General features: G+C 38.8%; 1 protein-coding gene across 2 annotated transcripts in view; it reads right to left on the reverse strand.

Annotated features, from left to right (window-relative positions):
* NDC1 (NDC1 transmembrane nucleoporin) overlaps positions 1–16146 on the reverse strand; it is a 48238-nt gene extending 32092 nt beyond the window's left edge. The window contains exons 1-7 of one of the 2 annotated variants that reach the window (XM_082612616.1): positions 15812–16146; positions 14199–14319; positions 11267–11368; positions 8621–8795; positions 7381–7519; positions 4086–4194; positions 1938–1989 (exon numbers count right to left, since the gene is read on the reverse strand). In XM_082612616.1, coding sequence (XP_082468742.1) covers positions 1938–1989; positions 4086–4194; positions 7381–7519; positions 8621–8795; positions 11267–11368; positions 14199–14319; positions 15812–15961 — 848 coding nt within the window. In that variant the 5' untranslated portion in view covers positions 15962–16146. Of the gene's footprint in view, positions 1–1937; positions 1990–4085; positions 4195–7380; positions 7520–8620; positions 8796–11266; positions 11369–14198; positions 14320–15199; positions 15608–15811 lie in introns of those variants that run through there. The other variant, XM_082612617.1, reaches the window with a different exon arrangement.
* Between the last annotated feature and the right edge of the window lie 1447 nt (positions 16147–17593).

Genomic DNA, 17593 nt, shown 5'->3' on the forward strand with positions numbered 1-17593 from the left:
TCTAAGCATTTAAGAGATCTGAGGCCCTACACTGAGAAACAAACAAATCCTATTTCTAAATAATAATGGTGATAGATTCCTCTCCTTTTGTACCCTGTACAGTTCTTTCACTAATACCTTCTTATAAAGTACACAAGGGAGCCTTAAGGGAAGAGTAGACCTAAACTAGCTCTCAGTTTCTTGCATTCCAAATCTTCACTGTCACTTTCTATGACGGAAGAAGTCTCCCCTAGAGACTGGGTAAAATTTTATTATTGTTGTTTTGTAGCTTGATACTTAAAAAGCATTCAGCATGACTAGCACCTCTCCTGGACCAGGTTTCAGCTCTATCTGTATTTGTATAAACAGTTTCATAGTAGTTAAGAACACAAAGTACTATCTAAAAATAACAAACTTTACTTTTAAAATAATTTAAGAAACTCTGTTAGAATGCTAAATAAAGGGAATGCAAGCAATGTTACCAAAACCTTGAATAGCTCAATTTGCAAAGTCATCATAATCCTACAATCACACTTAGCAATTGTGAAAACAGGACTAGAACCTCTGATTCTGCTATTTGTAAATGTTGTGATTTTGTTAATCACTTGACCTAACCTACCCTCAGTTTCCTCATCCATATGGTGGCATAATCTCTTCATTCTACCTCTTAGGGCTTTTATGAGATTTAAACAGTTTATGTTAGGAGTGCCCAGCATAGTACTTGACATTCCTTGGGGTTGGGGTGGCGGTGGGGATGATAAAGTTTTTTTTCTGCTTTTAAATAAGCATTACTGAGGGCCTGGCATACATTAAGTCCAGAATATCAGGCACTGCCATACAAACAGAACATTTTTTAGGTGAAAGGAGGAAAAAAGTATTATATTAAATTTCTATCAATACCATTATTATTTTTCTCTTTCCATTTGACCAAGTATAAAACCTGGGCTAACATAATAAATGACCCACACGTTTGGTTTCATATATAGTGATTAAGCAGGAGACAAAACTAAATTTTACCTAGCAACTTTTAAAAGTTAGGAATTTTTTGAAATCTACACTGGAGAAACCATAATGCCTCAAACATCCATAAATGTCGATATTCCCACTCCTCAAAAGTGGTAGTAGTTAAGATCATACAAAAGTATCACAGTGGGGCCTCCCTGGTGGCGCAGTGGTTGAGAGTCCGCCTGCCGATGCAGGGGATACGGGTTCGTGCCCCGGTCCGGGAGGATCCCATATGCCGCGGAGCGGCTGGGCCCGTGAGCCATGGCCGCTGAGCCTGCGCATCCGGAGCCTGTGCTCCGCAACGGGAGAGGCCACAACAGTGAGAGGCCCGCGTACCGCAAAAAAAAAAAAAAAAAAAAAAGTATCACAGTGGAATAACCAATAATTAAAAGAACAAATACTAATAGAGTTTACATTTATTCGCTAAATAAAGATTAAAGCTTTGCCTATGTGCAAAGTGCATAGGGAATAACTAGAACAATAAACCCCAATGCTGTCACTCCATTGCTACTTATGACCTTCAACTGGTCACGTGACCTGACTCAAATCTGGTTTCCTCACAGGTAAAATTAGAGTAAAACCATAGTATGGTGCTTATCTACCACAACATAGCAAAGAATGATTATTGAGGAGAAAAACAAAAGAGAGGTATGTCCATGCAACTCAAGAAATTCACTTATATAAAAGCTGTATCTAACAAAAAAGGAATTATCATTGCTTATTTTTGGGGAAAGGAACTGGGTGACTAGAGACAGGGGCCAACAGATTCACAGTATACCCTTTTATATACCATCGGAATTTTAAATTATGTGAACTATGTGTATTCAAAAATGAATGCAATTTTTTTAAAAATTTAAAGGCTAAATCTAAATAAAACATCTGGAAAGTAGCAAACATCTAAAAGGATGGAGAGAATTAAAAGCATTAAGATTAGACTTTTCAGGATCACTTACTCATCTAACTGAAGGTCCATAGCAGTGCTAATCCAAGCTTTGGGAATGTGGCCTGAAATGAAAAAATACCATGCTATAATCATAAAAAGTTAATGAAACAAATCTTAATCATGCTTTGGAACATGAGGTGGATGAGATGACCAAGTAGACACCAAGACCTCAGTCAAAATGCTAGACTTTGATTAGGAATGGGCAGAAAAAGAAAGTAATTTCTTTTTTTTTTTTTTTCTGGCCATTATTTTTTTTTTATTATTAGTTTCTGCTTTATAACAAAGTGAATCAGTTATACATATACATCTGTTCCCATATCCCTTCCCTCTTGCATCTCCCTCCCTCCCACCCTCCCAAGAGAGTAATTTCTAAATACAGGCAGTCCTTGCTTTGCACAGGTCCAACATGTACATATTTCAGTTACTGTGGTTTAATAACACCAGCCCACAACAACACAATTCAAATTTCAGTTACTGTGGCCTTAGCTGTGCATAACTGAATATAGCAATTCTAGCTTTTCAGTAGTACACAAATCAGTATATAGATAACAGATGGACATCCTTTCTTTCAAAGTCTGTTAGTGATTAGTCACTCACGTCTGTTATTCAGTTCTGGCACAGACAGCAAAGCATGTAGTTGTTGCCTCCTTATCTGCCATGATAAATCTCCATGACATTTTACCAAAATGAAAAACTGAAAGAGGAAACTGGCCAAAAAGACCAAAGTGCAACAAAGAAATGAAAACTGGTAACACTGGAAATGAAATCTGAATGAAACATAACTGGAATTATAGAAGAAATAGTTGACATGGATATGTTGACACAGCTGCTATGTCAGCCCAAATGTATTGACACAACAACAGGGGAACATCCAGGCTGATTGCAGTAGCTTAATAAAAAACAACAAAGTGTTAACATTAAAACGGCAATTATAAAAGTTATGTAGAAAAATGGATTATATAAACTAAAAATTTTTTAAAGTAGACAACAGAATGGCCTATGCACAAATAGAACAATTTTGTAAAATTATTTCACAGAAAAAAGTAGGACCAGAAAATGTTATAGTCTGAAAACAGTATTTTAGAATGCTGGATTTTGTTTATATTAATGTGTTGCTATTGAGATTAAGGTTTTCCATTCAACTTGTACTGTTCATTATATTAAATAAGCTGCATCTTTGTGCTTAAAATTCATGTTAATAAATTCTACAATGTCCCCTTAGCAACAGGGTATTTCTGTTGTATTAGTTAGCAAGTTACAAAAAGTTATAAAAAGGAATATGTTATTTATAGAGTAATGACTAAATGATATACAATATTTTCTCTTTTTTTTTAAAGGATACATTTTTTTATGTGGTAAAAAATACATTATAAAATTTACCATCTTGACCACTTTTAAGTGTATATACACTGTATGGCACCTTGTCATACAACAGCTCTCCAGAACTTTTTCACCTTGTAAAACTGAAACTCCATGTCCATTGAACAACTCCCCCTTCTCCCCTCCCTCTAGTCCCTGGCAACCACTATTCTACTTTCTATTTCTGAGAGTTTGACTACTTTATTTATTTATATATTTTTAAATATTTATTTATTTATTTATTTTGGCTGTGCCAGGTCTTAGTTGTGGCACACAGGATCTTCATTGCGGCACGCAGGCTCACAGTTGCGGCATGCAGACTCCTAGTTGTGGCCTGCATGTGGGATCTAGTTCCCCAACTAGGATCAAACCTGGGCCCCCTGCATTGGGAGTCTGGAGTCTTACCCACTGGACCACCAGGGAAGTCCCTTGACTGTTTTAGACACCTCGTATAAGTGGAATCATGTAGTATTTGTCATTTTGCGCCTGGCTTATTTCACTTAGTATAATGTCTTTAAGGTTCATCCATGTTGTAGCATGTGACAGGCTTTCCTTATTTTTTAAGGTTGACTATTATTCCATTGTATGTATATACCACATTTTCTGTAACAATATTCTCTCTTAACTAGTCTTTGAATGTTTGAATCTAAATCTAAACATTTAATTGAAACAAGCAATCAGCTGGGCTAATCACATACCTACAATTGTAGGAAATATACAAATACAATCAAGAATGACTTTGATATTTTCTGAGCTATCAGCTAATACATATACTGTATCAAAAAGCAGAAATTCTTACCAAGAAAATAATACACAATGCAGAAATTTCTAAGCAGGAACAGCGATTCCACACAACTATGCTTAACTAGCAAAAGCAGAGACCTCCTGAAGCGCAAGAACTTGTATTGCTGTGGAAGAAAAGAAAGCCAGAATCAAATGACATTCAAACAAAGGTTCTTTTTTATTCCAAAGCAAGCACATAACTATAACAGTCCACACATAAAACATAATCACTGCATAAAAAGACAAAGTTTATTCCAGAGGTAAAAAAATCATCCATTTCAGATGTTAAAGTATTTAATATTTACATTTTACAACATCTCATTGATATGAGATCAGAAATGAGAAAATTAACAATATCGATCTATACTTATAGTAAGGATTACAGAGATGGAGTAAGTACAAAAAACATAATAATTACAACATTAGCTAACATTCTTTGGATGCTTACCACATACCAGGTAGTGTTCCAAGCACTTTAAATGCATTAATCCATTTAAACCTCAAAACAACCCCATGAAGGAGGTTCTATTATTATCCCCATCTTACAGATGAGAAAACCAAGGCACAGAGAGGGTAAGTAACTTAACCAGTGTTACCAGCTAGCAAAAGAAAAAGCTGCGATTTTAATGCAGGCAGGCTGACTTCAGAGCCTGCAACCTTAAAGATAATGTATGCTGCCTCTACACTGAAATGTTTCACATGCTGTTTGCAGAAAAATAGGAGGTAGTGAAGAAGACATGAGACCAAGAATTGGGAGACCCGAGTTCTAGTGCTTCCTCTTTCTGTATAACACTAAATCAGCCTTGTCTCCTATCTAATTATCTGTGAGATAAGAAGGCTGAACCAGCTAAACAGTTCCTTCTTAGTGGGTACCTTCCAATGTTAACAATCTAAGAGAAAATAATCAAATAGGAAAAAATATGAAACGTTTTTCCTGAAAAAATTACACTTCTTGTGAAACAAGGGTTGTCGGCCCTAAAAATGCCAATGGAAAAAATATTTTTTAAATTATTGGAAAGAATCTAAGGAAACCCAAAGAACCAAAGATGGACTTCCCAAATTCTGGTCTTCTTTTGTGTTTATATTAAGGCTGATCCTTCTCTAAGGATTTCAGAAGCTAAAAGGCAGCAAAGAATTATAGTCCTTAGGTAGAGGTTATGTCTTCAAACCACGTCTGCAGATTCCCATAGCATCTTACAAAAAGCAGCCCAGGTGAAATGAATGCTTGATCACTAACCATACAGCTTGAAGTATCCTGATTTATTCAGATATTTTCAAAGTCCAAGACATGGAATTACACTATTCGATGCAGTTACTGGGTGCTACCACCATCTCACCTCAACCCCCTAATAAAAAGGGCATAGTCCCTAAACTATTCCTACTGCAGCTCTCACCTCTATCATCACTCACAAGGGTTCAGAGAGGCCAAGGAAGCAGGTAGACATTTCAGTAGATATGCAGAGAACAGCTAATAAACCCTCTTCTTGCTCCCAAGCTGAAGTGTTTTTCAATTCCCTGTTGGGTTCTTCTGTGATTTGGCTATGAGCTACCCTGTACCTATTCAAATATTTACTATGTGCCAGGCTCTGTAAATCTTATCTCATTTAATACTTTCAAATAGTCTTGTTGGCATATAACTTGCCAAGCCTGTCTTGGCATTAATCCATTTCTTTGTCCCCTACTCCATGCCAACGTTCTGCTTTTCCCTATCAGTCTCTCATTAAGAATTTAATAAGGGCAATAGAACTGGTTTTTGTAGCATAGGCAAGTTTATAGGAAAAAAACCTAATGGACTAATGGTAAATGGTTAAAATTACTAGATTTTTAAAAACGTCTAATTTTTCATACTGTTACATGAAAAAAGTAGTTACTGAATAATATGTACAATATAAAACTATTTATGAAAACCTCACCCCACAAAATATGTAGTATTATAGCTACTATATATATAAATGTACAGTAAAGGGTCTGGAAGAATACACAAGAATGAATCTAAGATTTTATCAAAAGCTATTACAAAAAATTTAGTAGTCAAATTTTACAAATGTGACAGTACATGGTAGAAACAATAATTTATCAGTACTGTCAATCCTGGACTCCCCTTGTTCACTCTTACACATCCGTGATGTTAATTAAATAGGTGGTTACTTTCAACACAAGTCCATGGAGGAGCAAGATATTTGGGGGTAATCTCATTTTTCTCTAATTTTTTTTCTTCATTTCCTATATTCTTAACTATGTTTGGATCAAAGCTGATTCACCACGGATATTTCTATACAGGATTTTGGGGGGTTTTCTCCTTTTGAAATTCTGAGGTGGCAAAGCTGACACTCTGCTTTAATTCATCATCATAAGATGTGAAGAATTTGTAAATAGGACTCTTTGTTCATACACTCACAGACTGCAGGGAGATAAGGGCCAGATCCAGATAAGGGCCAGATCCTGTGAGCACTGTCTCCTTGCAGTAGGTGTATTTTCGTCAGATTGTTCTCAGGAATGCAACAGGCATGTGAAAATTTTAGTTAAACCAGGAGAATCCTAATCCGTCACACTCTCACACTTACACTCTTGTGGAATATCATTTATTTACATACCCCTCTCTCCCTACCGGACTGGGTCCTAGTGGGAAGGGGCTGGTTCTAACAGTTTTGCTCCAAAGCCCAGTACTCAGCATGCCCTAGAGCAGGAATGAAGCGAATAATAGCACAGTCAAGAATAGCAGCAACAGGCTGGGGAAAGCCTTGATGGCACTGGAAAAATCTCAACCCCACTTTCTCTCTCCTGCCAGAGGAAGAGACAGCTCCTACCAAACTAGTAGAATTTTTAAAACCTATCCCACTCAAACCAGTCAAAACTGTTTTATTTATGCACATCAAGCCTTGTTCTGAAAAGGATTTGAGACAGTAACTGACATATTCTATACTTAGTTGTACATCCTCAAGCTTATGAGCTTCTTCGGTTCAAAAAGAAGCTGGCAGCTGCACAGAGGTACTTTCCATGAATGTCATCCTCCTCCTCCCCCAGCCCTGCTAGGTCACAGCAACTGCCACTACCTAGCAGGGAGGGAAAGAGTGGAGCAAAGAGGTATTCTGAGAGTGGCAGCAGGAAGGGCAACTGCAGCTCTCAAACAGACACTCAAGTCTCAGGAAGACAAGGATCTCCTCTCCAAATGGCATTTTGAGGATCTCAGTCCTAAGTTTTGCTGATCAAATCTTGAATTAATCAGATGATGCCAGTTATATATACAAACACCAAGGCAATTTTAACTCTGCCAAATCCTGACATAAAGTAATGCTCAAGTCATAGCTTACCTGTATGATGGGAAATGGAAGATAGTTCATGTTGTTAATAAAATACAGGAGGCTATAGCTATAGCCCATAAATGCTCCAGCCAGCAGAAAAAAAAGATGATACTCATTTAAGCAGGTTTGTGCAGCAGGGCTATCTAAGCTGAAGGGGAAAAGTTAGGTTATTAATTCAACATTCAGGGACACATATTACTATTTTAGGCTCATTATTTACTGAAGGCAAAGCTTTGACTTAATTACTTAAGAAATGCCCCAGATTCTAACAAAGGGGTTAAGTGTGGGCAAAAGATTAACCAAACCCTTTTCCCTGATGCATGAGAACTTGACCTTTAGTAAATGCTCTAGCTCTGCTCCTCCAGAAATCTGGTAAGAGTAAGAAGGTCCCCTATGACAGTAAGCAATGGTGCTTATGAGTGGGTAAATTGCATCTGGACTGAAGAATTCTAAATAAAGGCCATAACCTGATAGAGATGCTGTAACTTTGGGCTTCTCTCTGTGTTGCTCTTATAACTAGGCAATCCCTCACGGGGACCCTTTTCACTAAAGAAAATTTACTGCATTAGGAAAAAAACTTGCCTTACATAATGTAACTGGGGGACAAAAGGAAATCAAGTATTCAGTAGCAGTCATGAACACTGTCTTAAAGTCACTGGATAACAGAGAACTTAAGATTACTTTTTGGACTTTTAAAGTCAGAATATAAACTTGAAATTTACATCAATGCCATCTGTTCAAGAACTGTATAAGTTTCAAAATTATAAAAGTACTCTACTGAAGAAGGTATTTTTAATTATTAAAAATTTTTTTCTTCATTCTTCTCATACTGTCCTTCCTTCAAACCCCAACCGAAATACCACCTCCTCCAAGAAGCCATGTGTGGATCCCTCCCTGCCTTCTGAACCCCCAGAGGTTTTATCTGCACATTTCACTTTCTTCCTACTAAGTACTATTTCTCATACATTCCTATTTCTCTCCTATTATATCCATTTGCATCCAGGTCTTAAAGCCCCTACTGTTCTCAACTCTCAAGGAGCTTACAGTCCAACAGTACAAAATAAATGGTTTAAAAAAATTGTTGAATTCAACAAACATAAAACATCAAAAACATTCGATGTACATAAAAAAGCACTTTTTACTGAAGTCCGGAAAGTAAAGAACGTCCATAAACTATTAATGTATATTGGTCACTTTGGCCTTAGTAACTAAACAAGCACCCTTAGAAAAAAAATATATGTAATATTACCTCTCCGTAGCAGTGCAGGGAACCACAAGAAAACTGTATTGACCCTTGGTTATCACCGCAGCACACCAAGCCATCATCATTCCCATTGCAGCATGAATAAAGGAGTGCATGAGCTGCTGAGGATGAATGATCTTCCCTATCAGTGCCAGTCTCGAGCAAGGAATGGAAGGCACAACTGCAAACAAAACACGTGACTGTGGCTTTATAATCTGCAGCATATGAAATTAGAGGACTTAAACTATTCCCTCTCATCTTTGCACAAATACGCCAAAGGGCAGGAAGAAACCCAGAGTCAATGTAAAATATAGTACAGAAAAATACCAAGTTAAAAATTCTTAGTTAAAATAATTTGAAAAAAGACTGAATACAAACAGATGCACAAAGAAAAAGAAAAACCAAAGGATCTAAAGAGGTGAAACCTAAGTATAGTATGATTAACATTTTTCAATTCTTTTTAATTAAGATTTCCTGATAGTTCAAATAGTGTCTACACTGGCACTCCCCTCACTGCCATGAAGGAATAAACAATAATTTTAAGACAGTGCTTGCCCTCCAGCAAGTTATCCTTATTTCAGCGTTTTAAATTGTCAATATACAGTCCATCTGTGAAAAATAAACCACAAACCAGGTAAATAACACTGAATACTAAAATAAATACTTGCATGGGAATTTCTAATACCGCTCTGATAGTCCTAAAAGGTTTTCAGAAGTGAGCTGGGGGAACCAAGTGTGGGTGGGAGGTGAGGGGTGCTGACTTTTGAAAACAGTTGGCACAGGGTTCCCTGGCCTATCTTTGTACACATTCTTCTTTTGATACATACCAAGTAAAGAGATTGTGGGGAGGTGCAAAATCAAGTATAAAGGGAGAGGGCTTAGGTGCTTTACAATTTGAGGAAGAGGCTGCTATCACCTTCCCCTCCCCACCAGAAATGCCCACAAGGCCTACTGACTGTGTAACTGACTTATATTCTGACTCATACTCTGAACATACCAAACCTTCTCATGTCATTAAGCCTTTTTATACGATATGCCTTTTCCCTAAAACATCATTTTTCTTCCGTGTCTACTTAATACAGCTCATTCTTTAAGGTTTGGTTCAAGCATCACCTCCTCCAGGAAGCTCCCCATGCTGGGTAAATGGTGCTTCTTTATACATCCATACTATTCATGTATTACTGTCTTTCTCAGCATTAATTGTGATCCCCTGGGGAAAACTGGGACCATACATCTGTTATCCCCACACAATGCATGGCATAAAGTAATACATAAGGAATGCTGAAGGAATGAGCCAAAGTGACTAGTCAGGCTTTAAGAATGACTAGATGGGGACTTCCCTGGTGATTCAGTGGTTAAGACTCCTCGCTTCCAATGCAGGGGGCACGGGTTCAATCTCTGGTTGGGGAACTAAGATCCCGCATGCCGCATGGTGAGGCCAAAAAAAAAAAAAGAATGACTAGCTGGAGAGCCCTTGTCTGGCATCTAAATCTAGATGACCCATGTACATGGAACAGTGTGAAAGAACACATGCTGTAAACCAAGGGGTTCTGTAGACAGCTTGAATAGAAAAAGGGATCCATCAGCCAGTAGTGAGGGATTAGAAAAGCAAAGGAAAAGGATGTACTATAAAATCCAGAGAACAGTGTGAAATTTTATGCCATATCTAACAAGGAAGTACTAAAGAGCTAAAAAGAAGAAGGACGTTACAGTGAAAAAAAGAAGTATCAGAAAAAGCTTCTCATTTTACCTTAAGACAGATTTAAGGAATCTGAAACGGCAGGAAGAGCAAGGAGAGAAATTGAGAAAAACTAAAAAGCTCTGAAATCTAACAGGTGATTCTCCCAAGGCAAAACATATGATATTTAAATTTTGTTGGAAAACCACAGAATTATAGACTTCAATATTTGAAAAGGACCTTAGAAATCATCTGGTCTTGATCTCTTACTCTATAAAGGAGTTATTTTTATAATGTATCTGCTGAATTACAACTTTAACACCAGCTGTGAATTATTAAAAGGTCTAAATTTTTGTATGTCATAAAGTACACATTAAAAAAAGGTACCATTTTAACCTTTTTTTTTTTTTTTTTTTTGCCTCACTGCGTGGCACATGGGATCTTAGTTCCTCGACCAGGAATTGAACCCACGCCCCCTGCACTGGAAGCTCGGCCACCAGGGAAGTCCCTTAACCATTTTTAAGTGTATAGTTTTCTGGCATAAGTACACTTACATTGTTGTGCAACAATCACCACCATCCATCTCCAGACTTTTCCATCCTCCCCTGTACCCATTAACTCTATACCCATTAAACAACTGCCCATTCCCTCCTCCCTCCAGCCCCTGGCAAGCACCATCCTACTTTGTGTCTCTATCAATTTGACTACTCTAGATATACCTCATATATATAAGTGGAATCATCCAAAATTTGTCCTAAGAGTTCTAATTATTTTTTTAAAAACAGAGAATGTATTGGTCAAATAAATTTTATGGTAAGACATTCAAAGCATATATAATAATTCTGTATACATTTTTTAAACTTTGACATAAAACACAGCCTCTGATGTACACATCCACATACAAAATGCATTGAGTCTGCCCTTAGTAAAATAAACTCAGATATTTTAAAGATGGTTAATATTTGAAAACTCACCTGTATAGAACTCCACATTGAAAATACTTATTATTACTATTACCACTGAGAGCAGCAGAAGGTAAAAGATTATATAGGAACTATACAGATCACTGAAAGAATCTAAAACACAAGAGAGATGAATTAGTAAGTTCATTCAGTTATATAGTCATGTTTAGTATACTGCAATAGAAAAGGGGCTTGAACCACAACAATAATTTTAATTTTAAAAGTTATCTTTTATTTAAAAATTTACTCATACACTGCTGATGGGTCCTATAGGACATCAACTCAAGAACTACATACAGCACGAGTTATTTGGACCAAGTTCTAGGTCCTTAAAAATTATACTAGAATTTCTTTTAGATGACCCAGATGTTAACATCAGACAAAATAATACCATATGCAAACATTTTATCACGTGAAACAGAGAAGTACCACATTTAGAAATATACCAACAAAGTTTCTTTTTAAAATGTAAATAATATTTTTCAGATCTCTTCTTAATAAATGCAATTAGTCCCTACATCTAGAAAAAAGTAACATTTCTAGAAATAGCATAATCCATAAATCATCCAAATGAGCCGAATTAAAAAAAAGTCATGACGTCCCTATGAAATACTAATACATTCACATTTTAGAGTAGTTCAACAATCAATATTCCATTTAAAAAATGGGTAAAGTTTAAAATACGTATATATTATACTTGGGCCTCCCTGGTGGCGCAGTGGTTGAGAGTCTGCCTGCCGATGCAGGGGATACGGGTTCGTGCCCCGGTCTGGGAGGATCCCATATGCCGCGGAGCGGCTGGGCCCGTGAGCCATGGCCGCTGGGCCTGCGCGTCCGGAGCCTGTGCTCCGCAACGGGAGAGGCCACAACAGTGAGAGGCCCGCATACCGCAAAAAAAATAAAATAAAAAAAAATAAAATAAAATAAAATACGTATATATTATACCTAAAAACATGAATAAGAGATATAAAAATAAGGACATATGTTTGTTAAATAGACTAAGACTTAATAACGAAACCAATTATTTTTAAAATTTTAATTCAGTGACCAAAATTATTGAAAAATATTTATTCAGTATCCACAATTAAACTCCTCAAGCATTATACTGAGCTAAAAGAGTGAAAGAACTGATTCATGTGACTGGAAATAAGGAAGGAAGGACTACAGTTTCTCTGTAAAGACTTTGTGAAGCAAAAGTTGAAGGACACAAGTAATATTTGATGAGAAAAATGGCATAAATCAAATCCAATCAGAAGAGAAAGTGATACTAGGATACCCTTGGGCCATGAAATGGCAGAAAGTGTTTATCTCAAGTGCCAATACTGAACAATTGGTAATGGCTCTAGATTACAATATCGAAATATTCTGAGGTTGCAACTAGACAACCCAGCTCATGAGTGATGCAGACGCAGCAAGGTGGTTACAGAAATACTTGCCATTCTTGTGCTGGCTTATGGCTTAATTTCCTTTGACATGTGAGACTCACCCAAGAAGTGATTGATATGTTTCAACAAAAAACTTAAAATGACTTTAATTCTTTAGCAGCAATATCTCTTCAAAGGTCACAAGGTAAAGCTTTTAACTCTTTGAAAATTGGCATTTCTTCAGAAAAATTAAATTAACAACATACTTCCCACTTTTCAAAGCAAAAGAAATTTATTGTTACTGTTTCTGAGAGGGAGGGAAAAAAAGAATTTCAAGAGTATTTGTGCTTCTAGGCCTTAGGCAAGACTTTAAAGACTTCAAAACCTACTCTGGGAACATTTCTCTCTTTTTATTTTTTTAATTCTAGTGTGGCAGAGTGGAAAAACATAGGTTTGAAGTCAGAGACCAATATTCAAATCCTAGTTCAGTTATTCACTAGCTGTGTCTCTGCACAGACTTATAACCTGAGTCTCAGTTCCCTCATTTAAGTAGGGATACTACGTCATTATTATACAGGTTGTAGGAAGGATAAGAAGTATTATACTTAAGGTACTTAGCATGGTGCCTGGCACACAGTAGGCAGCAATAATTGGTAGCTATTATTAACATAAAATAGTTTAGTTTAATGAACTTATTAATTTTATCTCCAAGGATCTGGAGAAACATTAGACTGCTCCAATCTTTTCCTCCTCATCAATCTTTCAGTTTAACTCTATGTTCCTTAGTCTTTCCTCCTTTTCTCTCTTCTCATCTTTCTTATCAGCCACAATATAGACATTTTAAAAATATATTTCATGTATCAGATTCCAGGGTATCATTCTTTTTTTAATTAATTAATTAATTAAATTTATTTTTGGTTGCACTGGGTCTTCACTGCTGCCCACGGGCTTTCTCTAGTTGTGGCGCGCAGGGGCTACTCTTGTAGCGGTGTGCGGGTTTCTCATTGTGGTGGCTTCTCTTTGTTGCGGACCACGGGCTCTAGGCACACGGCTCAGTAGTTGTGGCACACGGGTAGCTGCCCCGTGGCACGTGGGATCTTCCTGCACCAGTGATCGAACCTGTGTTCCCTGCACTGGAAGGTGGATTCTTAATCACTGCACCACCAAGGAAGTCCCAAAGTATTCTTAATTTTAGACAGACTTTTTAAAAAGGTATGTCATATTTTCTACCTACAATTTTTAAATATATAAAAGGAATAGTTCACTTCCTTAAAAAGACAACATCAATAAAGCTGCCAAATAGAAGAGACAAATAAACAAAATTAGGTTTTTATTGATGTGGTCTTCTAATGATCTTTCTGTTCATGTGATAATACTACACAGTCTCTGATGTGTCTACTAATCTTATTATATAGTGAAAAGGCCTATGTTAGGAAGGGAATGCCTTAAGAATACCTCAAAGTGAATGTTCTGTCATTGTCAATAAAGCAATTAAAATAAATTATTTAAAACATAATGAGATTTTTATGTTGAGAAGTGGGTCCTGTAAATTTGTTTTCCCCAAACTGAGTATCACTTACCAGACAGCCACTGTACAGGATGAAATAAATCAATGCTGCTGAAGATGACAAATACTGTGGTACAGATGGGCAGAAGCAGCACTGACCAGACAATACTTGTAACTATCCTCCAGCCCAAAACCTATAATTAAACAAACAAAAATCCCTCAATCATGAAGTCAGTCAAACTATTTCAGTTATTTCAGTTATGCAAATCCTATCTTTTCATACAGGATGTTAATCACTAATATTTACACCCAGATCACAGTCCATGCAGCTATACATAAACTCTAATGGTTACTACTATGAGTAACACTACACACCACTCCAGAAACCTGTAATAACAGTGAACTGATGCTTGTTTTAGTCCAGAGTCAGATGTCACATTAAATATCACACTTTGGGGGTTAGGGAGGTCTCAATTAGTTTACAACTGTACTTTACAGCAACTTACACTTGTCTCTCTAGGTTTGATAGATATGTCAATATCTGAAAGTGTATTCATTTTCCAGGAACCAACTGTATATTGTAATTGTGTTTATTAGACATGAGCTCCTTACTGGGCAACTACTGCATTGTATTCATGTCTGACTCACCAGTGCCTACCATATGAGACACAAGATTTACTGCTTGAATACAAGAAGAGATACTGAGGCATTTTAAGCACACAAGTGACGATCCGATTTATATTTTGGAAGGTAAAACACCCTTGTGTCTGTAAGGTGGCTATAATGAAGATGGATCAGAGGGGACAAGACACAGACAGGAGACAAACAGGAGGCAGTCCAGCCCAATTGCCCAAGCCAAAGATTATAGTCAGCATCTGAAGGAAGGCAGTGGCAAAGAGAAAGTTAAAAAAAAAAAAAACACAAAAACTGCAGCCACGTTTCTGACATACAATCTACAGGACATCGATGACTGGTAATACAGGTGGTAAAGAACAGGTAAGACTCAGTAACTTGGGATACAAAGTAGATGGCAGTGCCGCTGGGGTAGAAGCACTGTCCTAAAAGGAATCTTACTCCTATATCTCTGCGCCCTCCACAGAATGGAGGCAGAACTGTTGATTGGACTTCAACAAGGAAGTACCTCCTCTTCTCGGGCCCACAGTGCACACATTTCTCTAATTTGACAAAATACCTGTCCTGCTCACCTAGTCCCCAAGACCAGCCCCTGCTAAGGTCATACCACATTCTTTCTGATTCCGGATACTCCTTCCCGCTTCTTGTCCCAAGTAATCAACAAATTATTAATTGTGCACCCAGCAGAGTTGCATACAACTCTTCCCCATTCTCTGCCAACTCCCATGCAGGACATCCTTCCCACTATGACCAGCTTCCACTCAGGACCCCTCTCTCACGCCGTTAACGAGTTTGCACTCAGGACGCCCCGCATGCACACAACTTGTAACCAACTTTCCCTAGCACGCCCGTCCCCTCTGTAACCAGCTTCCACTCAGGACGCCCCCCACAACCCTGAAATAAGTCGTTCGGGTCGCCCCCTCCCCACGCGCTCCCCACACTACACTCGAGTCAGCCCCGCCCCCGTCCAGCGCGCACGCGCGACCAGCGCCCGCACGCCCAGCCCGAGCCCCGCAGCTGCCGAGCGCCTGCCACAGCGCGCGCAGCACTCACGCGCCACAGGATGTCCCGCGGCCCGCCGGCGCACGGCCGACTCGCAGCAGTGTCCATGGTGATGGCGGCCCCTACTCTGAAGGGTGCAGTATACAGTGAGCCCACCCGCCACCGCAGTTCAAAGAGAGGAAGGCCCCCCGAGGGCCCCATTGGGGCTGTCTCAGACGCTGCCTGGGCGAAGCCCGGCCCAGGCCCCAACCCATCCCTTCGAGGTTCCGTCTGGATGGGCCCAACGGGCCAGAACCGCCCCGCAGACACGTCCCCCAAAGTGGGCTGGGACCCCAGGGCCCGCCCTCTGGAGTCCAAAACGTCTCTCCGAAGCAGGGTCCGGCGGGGCGCCGAAACTGGGGGCGGCGCTGCATGCTGGGAACTGTAGTCTCTACGGCCGTCTGAGTAAGGAGGAGCGTTGCATCTGGGACTGGGAGTTCCAAAGTACAGCATGCTGGGAGTCGAAGTCTTCCCAGCGGTCCTTTGTGCCATGCTGGGAATCGTAGTCTTTTATAAAGCAGCTTGTAGTCACAGTGCTGATTATCAAAATTCTATAATTAGAAAGACCTGGCAAAATGATTTGCCTTCATTTCTTCCCATCTTACTTTATCGACCTCCTGAAAGTGAAATCAAAGGATGCTGTGGCCCTCTCCACGAAGGTACTAATTTTACTGAAATGAAAAACTCTCTTTCCCTAGAGGTGCATTTGGTTTCCTAAGATCTGGTTTCTAGCTCCAGCTCTGCCACTTGCTAAGTGGAATATCTTGACCCTCCCTGAGCCTCCGTTTCTTCATCTATAAAATAGGATAAAAATAAAGATGGTATCGGATGATGTTGTAAAGATGTACTAAAATGCTATACAAATATTGTCATTAATTTCCTGCCATTGAGGAAAAAGGCTTTTCACCAGCCTAAGTCCCACTTAATGAATCCTTCTCTGATTGCATTAGGCCTCAGTGAGATCCCCAGAGGCATACTGCTAACACATTTTAACACCCAGTTACATACCACAGACAATATTCAGTACTCTAAAAACACAGATTCAGTGATTTACTGACTCTGAAAGAAACTCATAGTCTAGTGAGAGTAATTGAGATCACACATATTGCTCTGCAATGTTTGCTAAAAGTGGTTTCTTGAGTTGTTTTAAGGTTGTATATCATATTCACTTCCAAAAACATGATAATATCAATCAAGTCTGAAGTATTGCAGGACAAACTGGAAATAGAAAGGTAGATCAAGTCTCTGCCATGAAGAAACCTTCTATTTGATGGTGGAGAGAGATTATAAAGAATCATTCTAGGGACTTCCCTGGTGGCGCAGTGGTTGAGAATCCGCCTGCCAATGCAGGGGACACGGGTTTGAGCCCTGGTCCAGGAAGATCCCACATGCCACTGAGCAACTAAGCCTGTACGCCACAACTATGGAGCCTGTGCTCCAGAGCCCGTGAGCCACAACTACTGAACCCACAAGCCACAACTACTGAAGCCCACGTGCCTAGAGCCTGTGCTCTGCAACAAGAGAAGCCACCGCAATGAGAAACCCACACACTGCAATGAAGAATAGACCCTTCTCACCGCAACTAGAGAAAGCCCACGTGCAGCAGCAAAGACCCAATGCAGCCAAAAATTTTTAAAAAATAATAAATTAATTAAAAATAAAATAAAATAATGAAAAAAAAAGAAGAATCATTCTAAATGAGTGTCCATAAACAGACCTCAGGTCACTTGCAATCAGATCCCTTTGTTTAGTTCCTTTGGTACCAAAAGACTAGTAGTTGTCTACACCAGTGTC

Source organism: Mesoplodon mirus (assembly GCF_964341445.2).
Source record: "Mesoplodon mirus genome assembly, chromosome: 3".
Taxonomy (NCBI): domain Eukaryota; kingdom Metazoa; phylum Chordata; class Mammalia; order Artiodactyla; family Ziphiidae; genus Mesoplodon; species Mesoplodon mirus.